This window comes from Coregonus clupeaformis, chromosome 20, assembly GCF_020615455.1.
Source record: "Coregonus clupeaformis isolate EN_2021a chromosome 20, ASM2061545v1, whole genome shotgun sequence".
In the NCBI taxonomy this organism is placed as follows: domain Eukaryota; kingdom Metazoa; phylum Chordata; class Actinopteri; order Salmoniformes; family Salmonidae; genus Coregonus; species Coregonus clupeaformis.
Genome location: NC_059211.1, coordinates 55202390 through 55219181, shown reverse-complemented (window position 1 = coordinate 55219181; position 16792 = coordinate 55202390). Strand labels below are relative to the sequence as shown.

General features: G+C 50.7%; 1 protein-coding gene across 1 annotated transcript in view; it reads right to left on the bottom strand.

Annotated features, from left to right (window-relative positions):
* The window catches only part of kif1aa (kinesin family member 1Aa), a 144170-nt gene that overhangs the window by 98391 nt on the left and 28987 nt on the right, over window positions 1–16792 (bottom strand). Inside the window, 4 exon segments of the mRNA XM_045205588.1 lie at window positions 2840–3018; window positions 3884–3952; window positions 4356–4538; window positions 4862–4935. Of these exon segments, the coding sequence (XP_045061523.1) occupies window positions 2840–3018; window positions 3884–3952; window positions 4356–4538; window positions 4862–4935 (505 nt within the window).

Sequence of the window (16792 nt, the reverse complement as noted above, 5' to 3'; positions counted from 1 at the left end):
ATCTGAGACCAGTCTATGATCCATCTTGATAATAAATCACACAAAACCCCCCAGTGTATAGTTTTATACGGGGGCTAGAATTAATTGCAACAAGATAAGCCAAAGAACAGATCAATTAAAACAAATTTCCCCAAACGCTCTCTAGCAACCAAAACATCAATTATCAACTGCCTAATGGGGCACTACATTAAATTTGAGGTGGTTTAAGCCGGTTCGTCAACGGCTGGTTCTGCTACTGTCTAATTGCGATTGTTAATTTAGAGCTAATGAGACGAGAGAGAATGTGCTAATTTGTAGAGAAGTTGAAGCTCTGTACAAGCAGCAGAAAGTTGTGTTGAGAGGAAAGCAGCATCCCAAATGGTGCCCTATTCCCTATGAAGTGCACTACTTTTTGTATTAGACAGCAGTGCACTATATAGGTAGTAGGGTGTCGTTTGGGATATATAGCCGAAGAGTGTTGTAGTAGAGGGAACGGAGTCATCTGTCAATACAACCATTTCCCCCTCTTATTGTATTGACAGAATAACACAGTGGAAGAACACGGTTCGATACTGACACCTCAGTGGCGGGGTGGATGAATGGACAGAGATCAGTGGAGGGGTGGATGGATGGACAGAGATCAGTGGAGGGGTGGATGGATGGACAGAGATCAGTGGAGGGGTGGATGGATGGACAGAGATCAGTGGAGGGGTGGATGGATGGACAGAGATCAGTGGAGGGGTGGATGGATGGACAGAGACCAGTGGAGGGGTGGATGGATGGACAGAGATCAGTGGAGGGGTGGATGGATGGACAGAGATCAGTGGAGGGGTGGATGGATGGACAGAGCACAGAGCTGTCTGACTGGGCTAAACAGCACTGATGTATCTCAACTGACGTGTGTACAGCTACAGATCAGGATAGTACATGTTCGTAAGTCAATGGAGATTTCAAGGTTACGGAACTGCCAGGTATAGAGAAATCAATTAATTCATTGATTAATTAATTAATTAATTAATTAATCATTTATCATTGACAGGGCTATGGAATATGGTTGTAGTATGTTGCAGCATGGACAAGTGCTCACCCACACAACAAGTCTGGAACTTTTAATAATTAATCGTTGTTTTGTTCCCATGATCATTTGTCCTGTCCGTCTGCTGGAGTGTCCTGGTTCCATGTCTATCTCAGCTGGTCTCTGATGTGTTAGTTCATTAACTATTCTGATCTGCCAGTTCAAGTCTTCTCGTGCAGTAAATTCCCTCATGGACAGAGCATTTCGTCCTTAATTAATCTATTCATTCACGGCCAACACGGTGCAGTACAGCAGCTGCATCTCACCAAGGGTGCGTCCCAAATTGCCCCCCTATAGGGCTCTGGTCAAAGGTAGCACACTAAATAGGGTATAGGATGCCATTTGGGACACAGACCCAACCAGTGGAGGCTGCTGAGGGGAGGACGGCTCATAATAATGGCTGGAACGGAGCGAATGGAATGGCATCAAACACATGGAATACCACATGTGTGATGTATTTGATACCATTCCGCTAATTCCGCTCCAGCCATTACCAACGAGCCCGTCCTCATTCCGCTCCAGCCATTACCAACGAGCCCGTCCTCATTCCGCTCCAGCCATTACCAACGAGCCCGTCCTCATTCCGCTCCAGCCATTACCAACGAGCCCGTCCTCATTCCGCTCCAGCCATTACCAACGAGCCCGTCCTCATTCCGCTCCAGCCATTACCAACGAGCCCGTCCTCATTCCGCTCCAGCCATTACCAACGAGCCCGTCCTCATTCCGCTCCAGCCATTACCAACGAGCCCGTCCTCATTCCGCTCCAGCCATTACCAACGAGCCCGTCCTCATTCCGCTCCAGCCATTACCAACGAGCCCGTCCTCATTCCGCTCCAGCCATTACCAACGAGCCCGTCCTAATTCCGCTCCAGCCATTACCAACGAGCCCGTCCTCATTCCGCTCCAGCCATTACCAACGAGCCCGTCCTAATTCCGCTCCAGCCATTACCAACGAGCCCGTCCTCATTCCGCTCCAGCCATTACCAACGAGCCCGTCCTCCCAAATTAAAGGTGACACCAACCTCCTGTGGGCGAACCCTTCTCAAACAGAGGCTGCTTTCCAATGTCTATACTTTCAATCCATTTAGAATGCATGCTCAACATATTGCTTCCTTCTAAGTGCTATTGCTAGTGGGGATATTGGAAAAGAGCCAGGATATATAGCATTGACCCCATTTAAACTACTGAGAAACCCCATCACCCCGTAGAATAAAACACATGCAGTTGAACTGAGTACAGTATTACATTGACAGTCATTTAGCAGACACTCTTATCCAGACTGACTTAGTGTATTCATCATAAGGTAGCTATGTGAGACAACCACATAGCACAATCATAGTAAGTCAAACTTTTCATAGTAAGTCCATCTATCCACCATCTATCCATCCATCCACCGAGCCGACCACCTACCCACCTACCCACCCACTCACCCACCCACCCATCCACCCATCCACCCACCCACCCATCCATCCATCCATCCATCCATCCATCCACCCACCCATCCATCCATCCACCCACCCACCCACCCACCTACCCACCTACCCACCCACTCACCCACCCACCCATCCACCCATCCACCCACCCACCCATCCATCCATCCATCCATCCATCCATCCATCCATCCATCCACCCATCCAACGTCCACCCATCCCATCCATCCCATCCCACCTACCCACCCACTACCCACCCACCCACCCATCCACCCACATCCATCCATCCATCCATCCATCCATCCATCCGTCCACCCATCCATCCGTCCACCCATTCATCCATCTGTCCCCTCACCTGGCCTTGTTTCCAGAGTCCATGAGGTCCTGGATGTCGTTGTAGGAGGTGACAGCCAGCTTGGACAGGTCCTCTACGTACGGCCCCATCAGGGGGTGTTCCCTGACGCGCAGGTTCCCCTTGTTCTTAGGGTTCAGGAGGTCACGAACACGCTCACAGTAGATCTCCATGTAGCTCACCTGAGGAGGAGGGAGGGAGGGAGGGAGGAGGGAAGGAGAGAGGGAGGGGGGAAAGAGAGGGAGGGAAGGGAGAGGGGAGGGGGGGGGAGAAGGGAGGGAGGGAGGGAGGAGGGAGGGAGGGAGGGAGGGAGGAGGAGGGGAGGGAGGGAGAGGAGGGAGGGAGGAGAGGAGGAGGGAGGGAGGAGGAGAGGAGGGGGGAGGGAGGGAGGGGAAGGGAGGGGAGGGAGGGAGGGGGAGGGAGGGGGGAGGGAGGGAGGGAGGGAGGTTAGGGATATATTACCAACTAGCTCTTTCTAGTCTTTCTTCAATTCCTCATATCCTCTTTCCTCATATCCTCTCTCCTCATATCCTCTCTCCTCATATCCTCTCTCCTCATATCCTCTCTCCTCATATCCTCTCTCCTCATATCCTCTCTCCTTATATCCTCTCTCCGTATATCCTCTCTCCTTATATCCTCTCTCCTCATATCCTCTCTCCTTATATCCTCTCTCCTCATATCCTCTCTCCTTATATCCTCTCTCCTTATATCCTCTCTCCTCATATCCTCTCTCCTCATATCCTCTCTCCTTATATCCTCTCTCCTTATATCCTCTCTCCTCATATCCTCTCTCCTTATATCCTCTCTCCTCATATCCTCTCTCCTCATATCCTTCATATCCTTCTCAAAATGCAAGGAAGGGACCTTGGTTCTACCCCTCCAATGTGTTTTGAGGAAGTAAGTAGAGAGTATGCGAGGAACGAAGGAAAGATGAATTGAGAAAGAACTCTAGTGAGAGGAAGTGCATCCAGACAGGAAAACCGGATGTGACATCATGCAGCAGTGAGGACCAATGAGAGGCCTTGTACGATAACTGTACGTACGTACCTCCACAGAGTAGGACTTGCTATTGTCGTTATTACTGTCATTGAACTTGGTGAAGAGGTCTTCACACATCTAGGGGGGAAAAGAAAGCAAAGGGATTGCAGTGAACATTTATTATCAATTTATATATGGTATACAGGGACAGATACGAACACATTGACACATTGAATAAAACATTTTCCGATGTGTTGCACCACAGTGTAGCTTGCACTCGTTTCCAACACCCGTCCGTAGATAGGCGTTGTGTAACATTGTGTTTAGGCATGAAGAGCTAGGTGTTGGATTGGTCTTGAGTAAAGTTGCAAAATTGCGGTAACTTTCTGAAAATTGCCTGGTTTTCCAGCAATCCTGGTTGGAGGATTCCTGATTTCCTGCTTATTCCATTCTGATTCCCGGGAAGCTTCCAACCAGGAAAACCAGGGATTTACTGGAATTTTGCAACCCTGGTGCGGAGGTAACAGTATATCCGGTATACCAGAGGGATGATGCCTTCCTGGTCCTTCAAGTCCGGCTTGCCCATCATGGTGTAAGACTTCCCAGATCCGGTCTGGCCATAGGCAAAGATACAGACGTTGTATCCCTCGAAGGCATGGAGCAGCATCTCCTCACCAATGTCTTTGTACACCTGCTGCTGGCCAGCAAAGTTGATGTCCTCGGGCTGTGGAGAGACAGAACACGGAGAGTCAGGTAACCATTCATATTGACCAAAACATTGGTGAAAAGATTCATTGAATTGTTTGTGGAGTGTTCTAGAATACCAGTGTGCTGGAGTTTCTTTTTCAGGTCAACCAGGACAAACCAAGACGCAACTACAAGGTTGATTCATTTGAAAATGAACCTGACTAAAAGCACGACGAGCCTATTGTGCCTGTCCAAAACGAATCAGAGTCTCTACTCAAAATCAACACGTGTTGTGCTCCTCACTGGGTGCTGTGGTGACATACAGGGCACAGATAGTCAGACAGAGGTACAGGTACTTACCGAGGTATGTGACCAGTAGGAGTGATCAAAGTTGAAGCTCTTGTTCTCTTTGGGCTGCTTGGGGTTGAGGATGGCTGAAAGACACGACAGAGAGAGAGAGAGAGAGAGAGAGAGAGAGAGAGAGAGAGAGAGAGAGAGAGAGAGAGAGAGAGAGAGAGAGAGAGAGAGAGAGAGAGAGAGAGAGAGAGAGGGTGGGGGGGGGTCAGGAGGAGGGTGACCAGGGTGAGAGGACCGCCCTGCTGAGTGAAACTAGATCTGGTTGCTGGGTCAGCGATCGTCCAAGTAAATGTTTGCATCCCAAAAGGCACCCTACATAGTGCACTACTTTTGACCAGAGCCTTATGGGAACCCCTCTGGGCTCTGGTCAAAGGTAGTGCATTATAAAGGGAATAGGGTGCTGTTTGGAACGCAGACAATGTGTGGAGGGAGGGAGGGAGGGAGGGAGGGAGGGAGGGAGGGAGGGAGGGAGGGAGGGAGGGAGGGGGAGGAAGGAAGGAAGGAAGGAAGGAAGGAAGGAAGGAAGGAAGGAAGGAAGGAAGGAAGGAAGGAAGGAAGGAAGGAAGGAAGGAAGGAAGGAAGGAGGAAGAGGAGGGAGGGAGGGAGGGAGGGAGGGAGGGAGGGAGGGAGGGAGGAGGAGGGAGGGAGGGAGGGAGGGAGGGCTGAGTCTCTGGCTCACTGCTCCCATAAGCACTTAGACAATTACAGACAGACTGTTCCCTTCTGGACAATTACAGACAGACAGACAGACTGTTCCCTTAAGGACAATTACGGACAGAAAGACAGACTGTTCTGGACAATTACAGAGTACAGACAGACAGACCGTTAGCTTCTGTTAGCTTCTGGAGCTCTGGCCTACTGCTGAATGAATGGACACTGTCAGAACACAGACCTGTGAATTAGACTGAATGGACACTGTCAGAACACTGCCCATTCCAATACAAACGGACAGCGATTAGGTCCATAGAGGAGAGGGACAAAAAACCTGTTATAATATTCACATTAGCCTAGAACTTAGTATGCATGCTCCAATATATTGCTTAATTCTCAGTGCTAGTGTGGTGATTGGAAGGGAGCCAGATGTAAATGGGTTAAGATTGACTGGAAAGCAATGACCTCCAGTAAGATAACATTAACGCGTCAGATACATGGGAACCTAAACTAACATTGTTGAGTGATGTGCACTTGCTCTTCTATCATCCAATGAAAAACCATCTTAGGGGTATTTTCATTATGTTGTCAGCAGGCTTCCCATTCCACAGTACTGTACTGTGGGTAATATTCTGGGCAACATTTTATTCTCCACAACAAGGTCTATTCTCCACAACAAGGTCTATTCTCCACAACAAGGTCTATTCTCCACAACAAGGTATATTCTCCACAACAAGGTCAATTCTCCACAACAAGGTATATTCTCCACAACAAGGTATATTCTCCACAACAAGGTCTATTCTCCACAACAAGGTATATTCTCCACAACAAGGTATATTCTCCACAACAAGGTATATTCTACACCTCAACATGAGTCAGCTCAACATGAGTCACCACAACACGAGTCACCTCAACACGAGTCACCACAACATGAGTCACCTCAACATGAGACAAACCTCCCCCCACCTCCCCATCTCTCTATCTCCCACCTCCCCCACCTCTCTCTCCCCACCTCCCCCATCTCTCTCTCCCCCCACCTCTCTCTCCCCCACCTCCTCCCCACCTCCCCATCTCTCTCTCCCCCCACATCTCCTCTCTCCCCCACCTCTCCCCCACCTCTCTCTCCCTCTCCCCACCTCCCCCACCTCTCTCTCTCCCCCATCTCCCCATCTCTCTCTCCCCCACCTCCCTCTCCCCCACCTCCCCCACCTCTCTCTCCCCCCCACCTCCCCATCTCTCTCTCTCCCCACCTCTCTCTCCCCCACCTCCCCCATCTCTCTCTCCCCACCTCCCCCACCTCTCTCTCCCCACCTCCCCCACCTCTCTCTCCCCTCCCACCTCCCCACCTCTTTCTCCCCCCCTCCCCCACCTCTCTACCCCCACCTCCCCCACCTCTCTCTCCCCCACCTCCCCCCACCTCTCTCTCTCCCCACCTCCCCCACCTCTCTCTCCCCCACCTCCCCATCTCTCTCTCCCCCACATCTCTCTCCCCACCTCCCCCACCTCTCTCTCCCCACCTCTCTCTCTCCCCACCTCCCCCACCTCTTTCTCCCCCTACCTCCCCCACCTCTCTCTCTCCCCCACCTCCCCCCACCTCCCCCACCTCTTTCTCCCCCCACATCTCTCTCCCCACCTCCCCCACCTCTCTCTCCCCACCTCTCTCTCTCCCCACCTCCCCCCACCTCTTTCTCCCCTACCTCCCCCACCTCTCTCTCTCCCCAACTTCCCCACCTCCCCCACCTGCCCCACCTATTTCTCCCCCACCTCCCCCATCTCTCTGTCTCCCCACCTCCCCCACCTCTTTCTCCCCCACCCTCCCCCATCTCTCTGTCTCCCCACCTCCCCCACCTCTTTCTCCCCCCACCTCCCCCACCTCTCTCTCCCACCTCCCCCACCTCCCCCACCAAATGTAGTGCACTACATAGGGAATAAGGTTCCATTTGGGATGCAGCACAGCAATCTCAGCTGGATCAATCCCAGTGAAATGAGATCCCAGCAGGGGTGACTCTGGTTTCCCTGGGGACGCTTAATAAATGAACACCATTTCCTGTGCAGGCAGGGCTCCAGTTCCTTACCAGCACTGACACAATGGTTCCCAGAGCTGATTCTGTACAATCAGTCCTCATGTTGTGTCCTCTCAAGTACTCCTCAATATCACAAGTTTTAGCACAACAGACACTGGCAACAGACACTGTTGTTTCGACCAAAGAGATCCTATAATTCATATTTTATATGTAATTCTATCCCATCGTGCACAATACGTTTTTTTCACCAAAAAACATAATATTTTCGAAAGTATTTTCAATGTATTTTGGCCATAGGGTATAGTTTGGACAGTCTTCATAATCCCTTTACAGTACAAAGTGCAGCCTACTGATATAAATAGGCTCAGCTCAGCCTCCGTCAGCACAGCCACACACACACAGCCACACACACACAGCTGTGTGTAATAATATACCTTCACAGCCGAGAAGACTGACATCGTCATCATCATCATCATAATCATCATGGAGGAAGACAGCTACCAGGTGCTCCACTCAGCCTCAGCACCCCACCTCCCCCCCCTTTCATCTCTCATGATGTCTAGTCTAGTCAGAAGAACGTCCTTCGCCCCATTATCTCTCATGATGTCTAGTCTAGTCAGAAGAACGTCCTCCGCCCGTCATCTGTCATGATGTCTAGTCTAGTCAGAAGAACGTCCTCCACCCCGTCATCTCTCATGATGTCTAGTAAAGTCAGAAGAAACCTGGCATGTGTAAGTGGTAGACCCTGGTGTTGTTCTGATACTGCTACTGGGTTAGAACGGTCATCAGTAGACTATATAGTTGAGTAGTGTACAGTAGACTACAGCTCAGCTACCCAGAACCAGAAGGTCTTGTGTCATGGAAACTGGGATGGGATGGGCCGCTCTGCCAGACAATTACCCTGCAGCTGATTTGAAGGAGCAACTGTGATTACTCAGTGTGAATATTTAATCACTGTTTGCTACCAGTCTCTACTCTGATGTTCTCCTTTCCCTCAGAATCGAGTCTTGTTTTATCACACAGAGGTGGTGAAGCTACAGCAGTCTCACACCATTACATCCGACATCACACCATTACATCCGACATCACACCATTACATCCGACATCACACCATTACATCTGACATCACACCATTACATCCGACATCACACCATTACACCCGACATCACACCATTACATCCGACATCACACCATTATATCTGACATCACACCATTACATCTGACATCACACCATTACATCCGACGTCACACCATTACATCCGACATCACACCATCACATCCGACATCACACCATTACATCCGACATCACACAGACATCACACCATTACATCCGACATCACACCATTACATCCGACGTCACACCAGTACATCCGACATCACACCATCACATCCGACATCACACCATTACATCCGACATCACACCATTATATCCGACATCACACCATTACATCCGACGTCACACCATTACATCCGACGTCACACCATTATATCCGACGTCACACCATTACATCCGACGTCACACCATTACATCCGACGTCACACCATTACATCCGACGTCACACCATTGCATCCAACATCACACCATTACATCCGACATCACACCATTACATCCGACATCACACCATTATATCCGACATTAACAAATAATTAAAGAGCATCAGTAAACTAACAGTAGAGAGGAGATATACATATTATATACAGCGGGTACCGGTACAGAGTCAATGTGCGGTAGAGTTAAAGTGACTATGCATAGATTAAACATAGAGTAGCAGCTGCGTAAAAGAGGGGGTGTGGTGGGGGGGTCAATGCAAATAGTCCGGGTAGCCATGATTAGCTGTTCAGGAGTCTTATGGCTTGGGGGTAGAAGCTGTTAAGAAGCCTTTTGGACCTAGACTTGGCTCTCCGGTACCACTTGCCGTGCGGTAGCAGAGAGAACAGTCTATGACTAGGGTGGCTGGAGTCTTTGATAATTTGTAGGGCCTTCCTCTGACACCATCTTGTATAGAGGTCCTGGATGGCAGGAAGCTTGGCCCCAGTGATGTACTGGGCCGTACGCACTACCCACTGTAGCGCCTTGCATTCGGAGGCCGAGCAGTTGCCACACCAGGCAGTGATGCAACCAGTCAGGATGCTCTCGATGGTGCAGCTGTAGAACATTTTGAGGATCTGAGGACCCATGCCAAATCTTTTCAGTCTCCTGAGGGGGAATAGGCTTTGTCGTACCCTCTTCACGACTGTCTTGGTGTGTTTGGACCATGATAGTTTGTTGGTGGTGTGGACACCAAGGAACTTGAAGCTCTCAACCTGCTCCACAACAGCCCTGTCGATGAGAATGGTGGCGTGCTCTGTCCTCCTTTTCCTGTAGTCCACAATCATCTCCTTTGTCTTGATCACGTTGAGGGAGAGGTTGTTATCCTGGTACCACACGGCCAGGTCTCTGACCTCCTCCCTATAGGCTGTCTCATTGTTGTCGGTGATTAGGCCTACCACTGTTGTGTCATTGGCAAACTTAATGATGGTGTTGGAGTCGTGCCTGGCCATGCAGTCGTGGGTGAACAGGGAGTACAGGAGGGGACTGAGCACACACCCCTGAGGGGCCCCCGTGTTGAGGATCAGCGTGGCAGATGTGTTGTTACCTACCCTTACCACCTGGGGGCGGCCCGTCAGGAAGTCCAGGATCCAGTTGCAGAGAGAGGTGTTTAGTCCCAGGGTCCTTAGCTTAGTGATGAGCTTTGAGGGCACTATGGTGTTGAACGTTGAGCTGTAGTCAATGACTAGCATTCTCACGTAGGTGTTCCTTTTGTCCAGGTGGGAAAGGGCAGTGTGGAGTGCAATAGAGATTGCATCATCTGTGGATCTGTTGGGGCGGTATGCAAATTGGAGTGGGTCTAGGGTTTCCGGGATGATGGTGTTGATGTGAGCCATGACCAGCCTTTCAAAGCACTTCATGGCTGCAGATGTGAGTGCTACGGGTCTGTAGTCATTTAGGCAGGTTACCTTGGTGTTCTTGGGCACGGGGACTATGGTGGTCTGCTTGAAACATGTTGTTATTACAGACTAAATCAGGGACAGGTTGAAAATGTCAGTGAAGACACTTGCCAGTTGGTCAGCGCATGCTCGGAGTACACGTCCTGGTAATCCGTCTGGCCCTGCGGCCTTGTGAATGTTGACCTGTTTAAAGGTCTTACTCATCGGCTACGGAGAGCGTGATTACACAGTCGTCCGGAACAGCTGATGCTCTCATGTATGCTTCAGTGTTGCTTGCCTCGAAGCGAGCATAGAAGTAATTTAGCTTGTCTGGTAGGCTCATGTCACTGGGCAGCTCATAGCTGTGCTTCCCTTTGTAGTCTGTAATAGTTTGCAGGCCCTGCCACATCCGACGAGCGTCGGAGCCGGTGTAGTACGATTCAATCTTAGTTGTGCACACATGACGTCAGACATGCACCTACCCCAATGCTCTGTTGCTGATGACTGGGATGAATGCAGGAGCAGATTTCAGGAGCAAAACAGCCTCTTTTTGACGGATAACTGATACTGTATAAGGGCATGTACTTGATAGGCCTAACTGACTTATGTGATTATGATGGTCATAATGCTTCTTGACAGTGTCATAAAGTGTATTTTCTTAGTCCAAGTAAAGTGACACAGGATGATCATAATGGTTCTTGACAGTGTCATAAAGTGTATTCTACAAGTTATTTAAAATATGATTTTTTTAAAAACATGACTGTAAAGAATTCATTACAACAACAACAAATTATTTAAAAAACAAACTTTCAAACGAAAGTAAACTTCTTTGAATAAATGTGGGTTTTGACGCTCTTATGTAGGTGTCATAACCAGCCATAAAATAACGTAATATATGTCACAACAGGTGTAAATACATGGGTCATGACAGTGTTATGACCATATTATGACAGGTTATGACAAGTTATGTCAGCTGTTATGACATATTATGACATGGTTATGACCGTGTCATAACATGTTATGACACTGGGTGTCAAGTAAAGTATCAAAGCTTAGCAGGACTGGGCTTGGTTAAAAACCCTGGATGAGAGACTGAAGGCACAGCTGTAGGTAAATAAACGTCCATTAGAAGGTGCTTCCCAGCCTTAACCATGGAGGCTCATACCTGAACATTTACATTTACGTCATTCAGCAGACGCTCTTATCCAGAGCGACTTACAAATTGGTGCGTTCAACTTATTGATGTGGTCCTCTGTAGCTCAGCTGGTAGAGCATGGCGCTTGTAACGCCAGGGTAGTGGGTTCGATCCCCCGGGACCACCCCCACCCCCACCCCTTTTGGATAAAAGCGTCTGCTAAATGGCATATTATTATTATGATAGCCAGTGGGACAACCACTTTTTTTTTTTTATGGTGGGGTGGTGGGGGGGTTGGGGGTAGAAGGATTACTTTATACTATTCCAAAATGAAAGATTATATACAAATATTGTTTTTTATATGTTGACTTATATAAAATAAAATAAAATTGTGAAACCTTTAAGGAGGTTACATTTTCAGAACATTCACTTTTCTTATAATATTCATAGATAATTCATATAATTCATATATTCTGTCTCAAATATGTCATACCATATCTTTGTGGAAATACACTACAATCACAAGTTAACTTATATACAAATGCACCAATGACAAGGAAAAACATATATACGATTTTACCAGATCCTTATTAGATTATTATTTGATTATGGTACAAATAATCTTCTTCTGCCGTTCAAGATTCTTATTTGATTTTCATGATTATTTTCCTACAAGCGCTGCTTCACTGAATGTCAGTGTGCTCTGGTCCACCCACCTGTTAATGACTGAAACTCAGGCTGTAGATGGAGGTGTTGATTTTCTGGAGGAGGCCAGGTCTGGCCAGGTCTGGGAGTGAAGGGGTAGTTTATGGAGGAGGCCAGGTCTGGGAGTGAAGGGGTAGTTTATGGAGGAGGCCAGGTCTGGGAGTGATGGGGTAGATAATGGAGGAGGCCAGGTCTAGCCAGGTCTGGGAGTGACGGGGTAGATAATGGAGGAGGCCAGGTCTAGCCAGGTCTGGGAGTGACGGGGTAGATAATGGAGGAGGCCAGGTCTGGGAGTGATGGGGTAGATAATGGAGGAGGCCAGGTCTGGGAGTGACGGGGTAGATAATGGAGGAGGCCAGGTCTAGCCAGGTCTGGGTGTGACGGGGTAGTTTATGGAGGAGGCCAGGTCTGGGAGTGATGGGGTAGATAATGGAGGAGGCCAGGTCTAGCCAGGTCTGGGAGTGACGGGGTAGTTTATGGAGGCAGGCCCAGGTCTGGGAGTGAAGGGGTAGATAATGGAGGAGGCCAGGTCTAGCCAGGTCTGGGAGTGACGGGGTAGTTTATGGAGGAGGCCAGGTCTGGAAGTGAAGGGGTAGATAATGGAGGAGGCCAGGTCTAGCCAGGTCTGGGAGTGACGGGGTAGATAATGGAGGAGGCCAGGTCTAGCCAGGTCTGGGAGTGATGGGGTAGATAATGCAGGAGGCCAGGTCTAGCCAGGTCTGGGAGTGACGGGGTAGATAATGGAGGAGGCTAGGTCTGGCCAGGTCTGGGAGTGATGGGGTAGATAATGGAGGAGGCCAGGTCTAGCCAGGTCTGGGAGTGACGGGGTAGATAATGGAGGAGGCCAGGTCTGGCCAGGTCTGGGAGTGATGGGGTAGATAATGGAGGAGGCCAGGTCTAGCCAGGTCTGGGAGTGACGGGGTAGATAATGGAGGAGGCCAGGTCTGGGAGTGATGGGGTAGATAATGGAGGAGGCCAGGTCTGGGAGTGATGGGGTAGATAATGGAGGAGGCCAGGTCTAGCCAGGTCTGGGAGTGACGGGGTAGTTTATGGAGGAGGCCAGGTCTGGGAGTGAAGGGGTAGATAATGGAGGAGGCCAGGTCTAGCCAGGTCTGGGAGTGACGGGGTAGTTTATGGAGGAGGCCAGGTCTGGAAGTGAAGGGGTAGATAATGGAGGAGGCCAGGTCTAGCCAGGTCTGGGAGTGACGGGGTAGATAATGGAGGAGGCCAGGTCTAGCCAGGTCTGGGAGTGATGGGGTAGTTTATGGAGGAGGCCAGGTCTGGGAGTGAAGGGGTAGATAATGGAGGAGGCCAGGTCTAGCCAGGTCTGGGAGTGATGGGGTAGATAATGGAGGAGGCCAGGTCTAGCCAGGTCTGGGAGTGATGGGGTAGTTTATGGAGGAGGCCAGGTCTGGGAGTGATGGGGTAGATAATGGAGGAGGCCAGGTCTAGCCAGGTCTGGGAGTGACGGGGTAGTTTATGGAGGCCAGGTCTGGGAGTGAAGGGGTAGATAATGGAGGAGGCCAGGTCTAGCCAGGTCTGGGAGTGAAGGGGTAGATAATGGAGGAGGCCAGGTCTAGCCAGGTCTGGGAGTGAAGGGGTAGATAATGGAGGAGGCCAGGTCTAGCCAGGTCTGGGAGTGAAGGGGTAGATAATGGAGGAGGCCAGGTCTAGTCAGGTCTGGGAGTGATGGGGTAGATAATGGAGGAGGCCAGGTCTAGCCAGGTCTGGGAGTGATGGGGTAGATAATGGAGGAGGCCAGGTCTAGCCAGGTCTGGGAGTGACGGGTTATAATGAAAAGCTTATTGGAGTTCTGTCAGCAGCGGCTCTCTGCTCTTCACTGTCTGTCTGGCTCCCGCGTGGCGCAGCGGTCTAAGGCTCTGCATCTCAGTGTTAGAGACGTCACTACAGACCCTGGTTCAAATCCAGGCTGTATCACAACCGGCTGTGATTGGGAGTCCCATAGGGCGGTGCACAATTGGCCGGGGTAGGCCGTCATTGTAAATAAGAATTTGTTGTTAACTGACCTAATTAGATAACCTAGGGTCATATACACCTCTAACAGATGAATATTTTCTGATTTGGTAATCCACCTTGTGACAACTGACATCCCCCATCTTGTCTCAGAGTTGTATCTCTCCTATCTGTCATTGTGCGTCTGATGATTCTGCTGAAGTCTCATCCTCCAGCTCACACCCTACCTACTACCATTGCTTTCTCCTGGTGCCACTGTGACTCTACAGAAGCCTGGCAGAGTGGGATGCTTTCAAGTCCCACCAACCAGCATCCTAACCAAGCCTTCAAGTCCCACCAACCAGCATCCTAACCAAGCCTTCAAGTCCCACCCCCAGCATCCTAACCAAGCCTTCAAGTCCCACACCCAGCATCCTAACCAAGACTTCAAGTCCCACCCCCAGCATCCTAACCAAGCCTTCAAGTCCCACCAACCAGCATCCTACCCAAGCCTTCAAGTCCCACCCCCAGCATCCTAACCAAGCCTTCAAGTCCCACGCCCAGCATCCTAACCAAGCCTTCAAGTCCCACCAACCAGCATCCTAACCAAGCCTTCAAGTCCCACCCCCAGCATCCTAACCAAGCCTTCAAGTCCCACCAACCAGCATCCTACCCAAGCCTTCAAGTCCCACCCCCAGCATCCTAACCAAGCCTTCAAGTCCCACCAACCAGCATCCTAACCAAGCCTTCAAGTCCCACCCCCAGCATCCTAACCAAGCCTTCAAGTCCCGCCCCCAGCATCCTAACCAAGCCTTCAAGTCCCACCCCCAGCATCCTACCCAAGCCTTCAAGTCCCACCAACCAGCATCCTAACCAAGCCTTCAAGTCCCACCCCCAGCATCCTAACCAAGCCTTCAAGTCCCACACCCAGCATCCTAACCAAGACTTCAAGTCCCACCCCCAGCATCCTAACCAAGCCTTCAAGTCCCACCAACCAGCATCCTACCCAAGCCTTCAAGTCCCACCCCCAGCATCCTAACCAAGCCTTCAAGTCCCACGCCCAGCATCCTAACCAAGCCTTCAAGTCCCACCAACCAGCATCCTAACCAAGCCTTCAAGTCCCACCCCCAGCATCCTAACCAAGCCTTCAAGTCCCACCAACCAGCATCCTACCCAAGCCTTCAAGTCCCACCCCCAGCATCCTAACCAAGCCTTCAAGTCCCACCCACCAGCATCCTAACCAAGCCCTTCAAGTCCCACCCCCAGCATCCTAACCAAGCCTTCAAGTCCCACCCCCAGCATCCTAACCAAGCCTTCAAGTCCCACCCCCAGCATCCTACCCAAGCCTTCAAGTCCCACCCCCAGCATCCTAACCAAGCCTTCAATTCCCACCCCAAGCATCCTAACCAAGCCTTCAAGTCCCACCAACCAGCATCCTAACCAAGCCTTCAAGTCCCACCCCCAGCATCCTAACCAAGCCTTCAAGTCCCACCAACCAGCATCCTACCCAAGCCTTCAAGTCCCACCCCCAGCATCATACCCAAGCCTTCAAGTCCCATCCCCAGCATCCTACCCAAGCCTTCAAGTCCCATCCCCAGCATCCTAACCAAGCCTTCAAGTCCCACCAACCAGCATCCTACCCAAGCCTTCAAGTCCCACCAACCAGCATCCTACCCAAGCCTTCAAGTCCCACACCCAGCATCCTAACCAAGCCTTCAAGTCCCACCCCCAGCATCCTAACCAAGCCTTCAAGTACCACCAACCAGTATCCTACCCAAGCCTTCAAGTCCCACTCCCAGCATCCTAACCAAGCCTTCAAGTCCCACCCCCAGCATCCTAACCAAGCCTTCAAGTCCCACCAACCAGCATCCTAACCAAGCCTTCAAGTCCCACCCCCAGCATCCTAACCAAGCCTTCAAGTCCCACCAACCAGCATCCTACCCAAGCCTTCAAGTCCCACTCCCAGCATCCTACCCAAGCCTTCAAGTCCCATCCCCAGCATCCTACCGAAGCCTTCAAGTCCCACCCCCAGCATCCTAACCAAGCCTTCAAGTCCCACCAACCAGCATCCTACCCAAGCCTTCAAGTCCCACCCCCAGCATCCTACCCGAGCCTTCAAGTCCCACCCTAACCATCCTAACCAAGCCTTCAAGTCCCACCCCCAGCATCCTAACCAAGCCTTCAAGTCCCACCAACCAGCATCCTACCCAAGCCTTCAAGTCCCACCAACCAGCATCCTACCAAGCCTTCAAGTCCCACCCCCAGCATCCTACCCAAGCCTTCAAGTCCCACCCCCAGCATCCTAACCAAGCCTTCAAGTCCCACCAACCAGCATCCTACCCAAGCCTTCAAGTCCCACCAACCAGCATCCTACCCAAGCCTTCAAGTCCCACCCCCAGCATCCTACCCAAGCCTTCAAGTCCCTCCCCAGCATCCTACCCAAGCCTTCAAGTCCCACCTCCAGCATCCTAACCAAGCCTTCAAGTCCCACCAACCAGC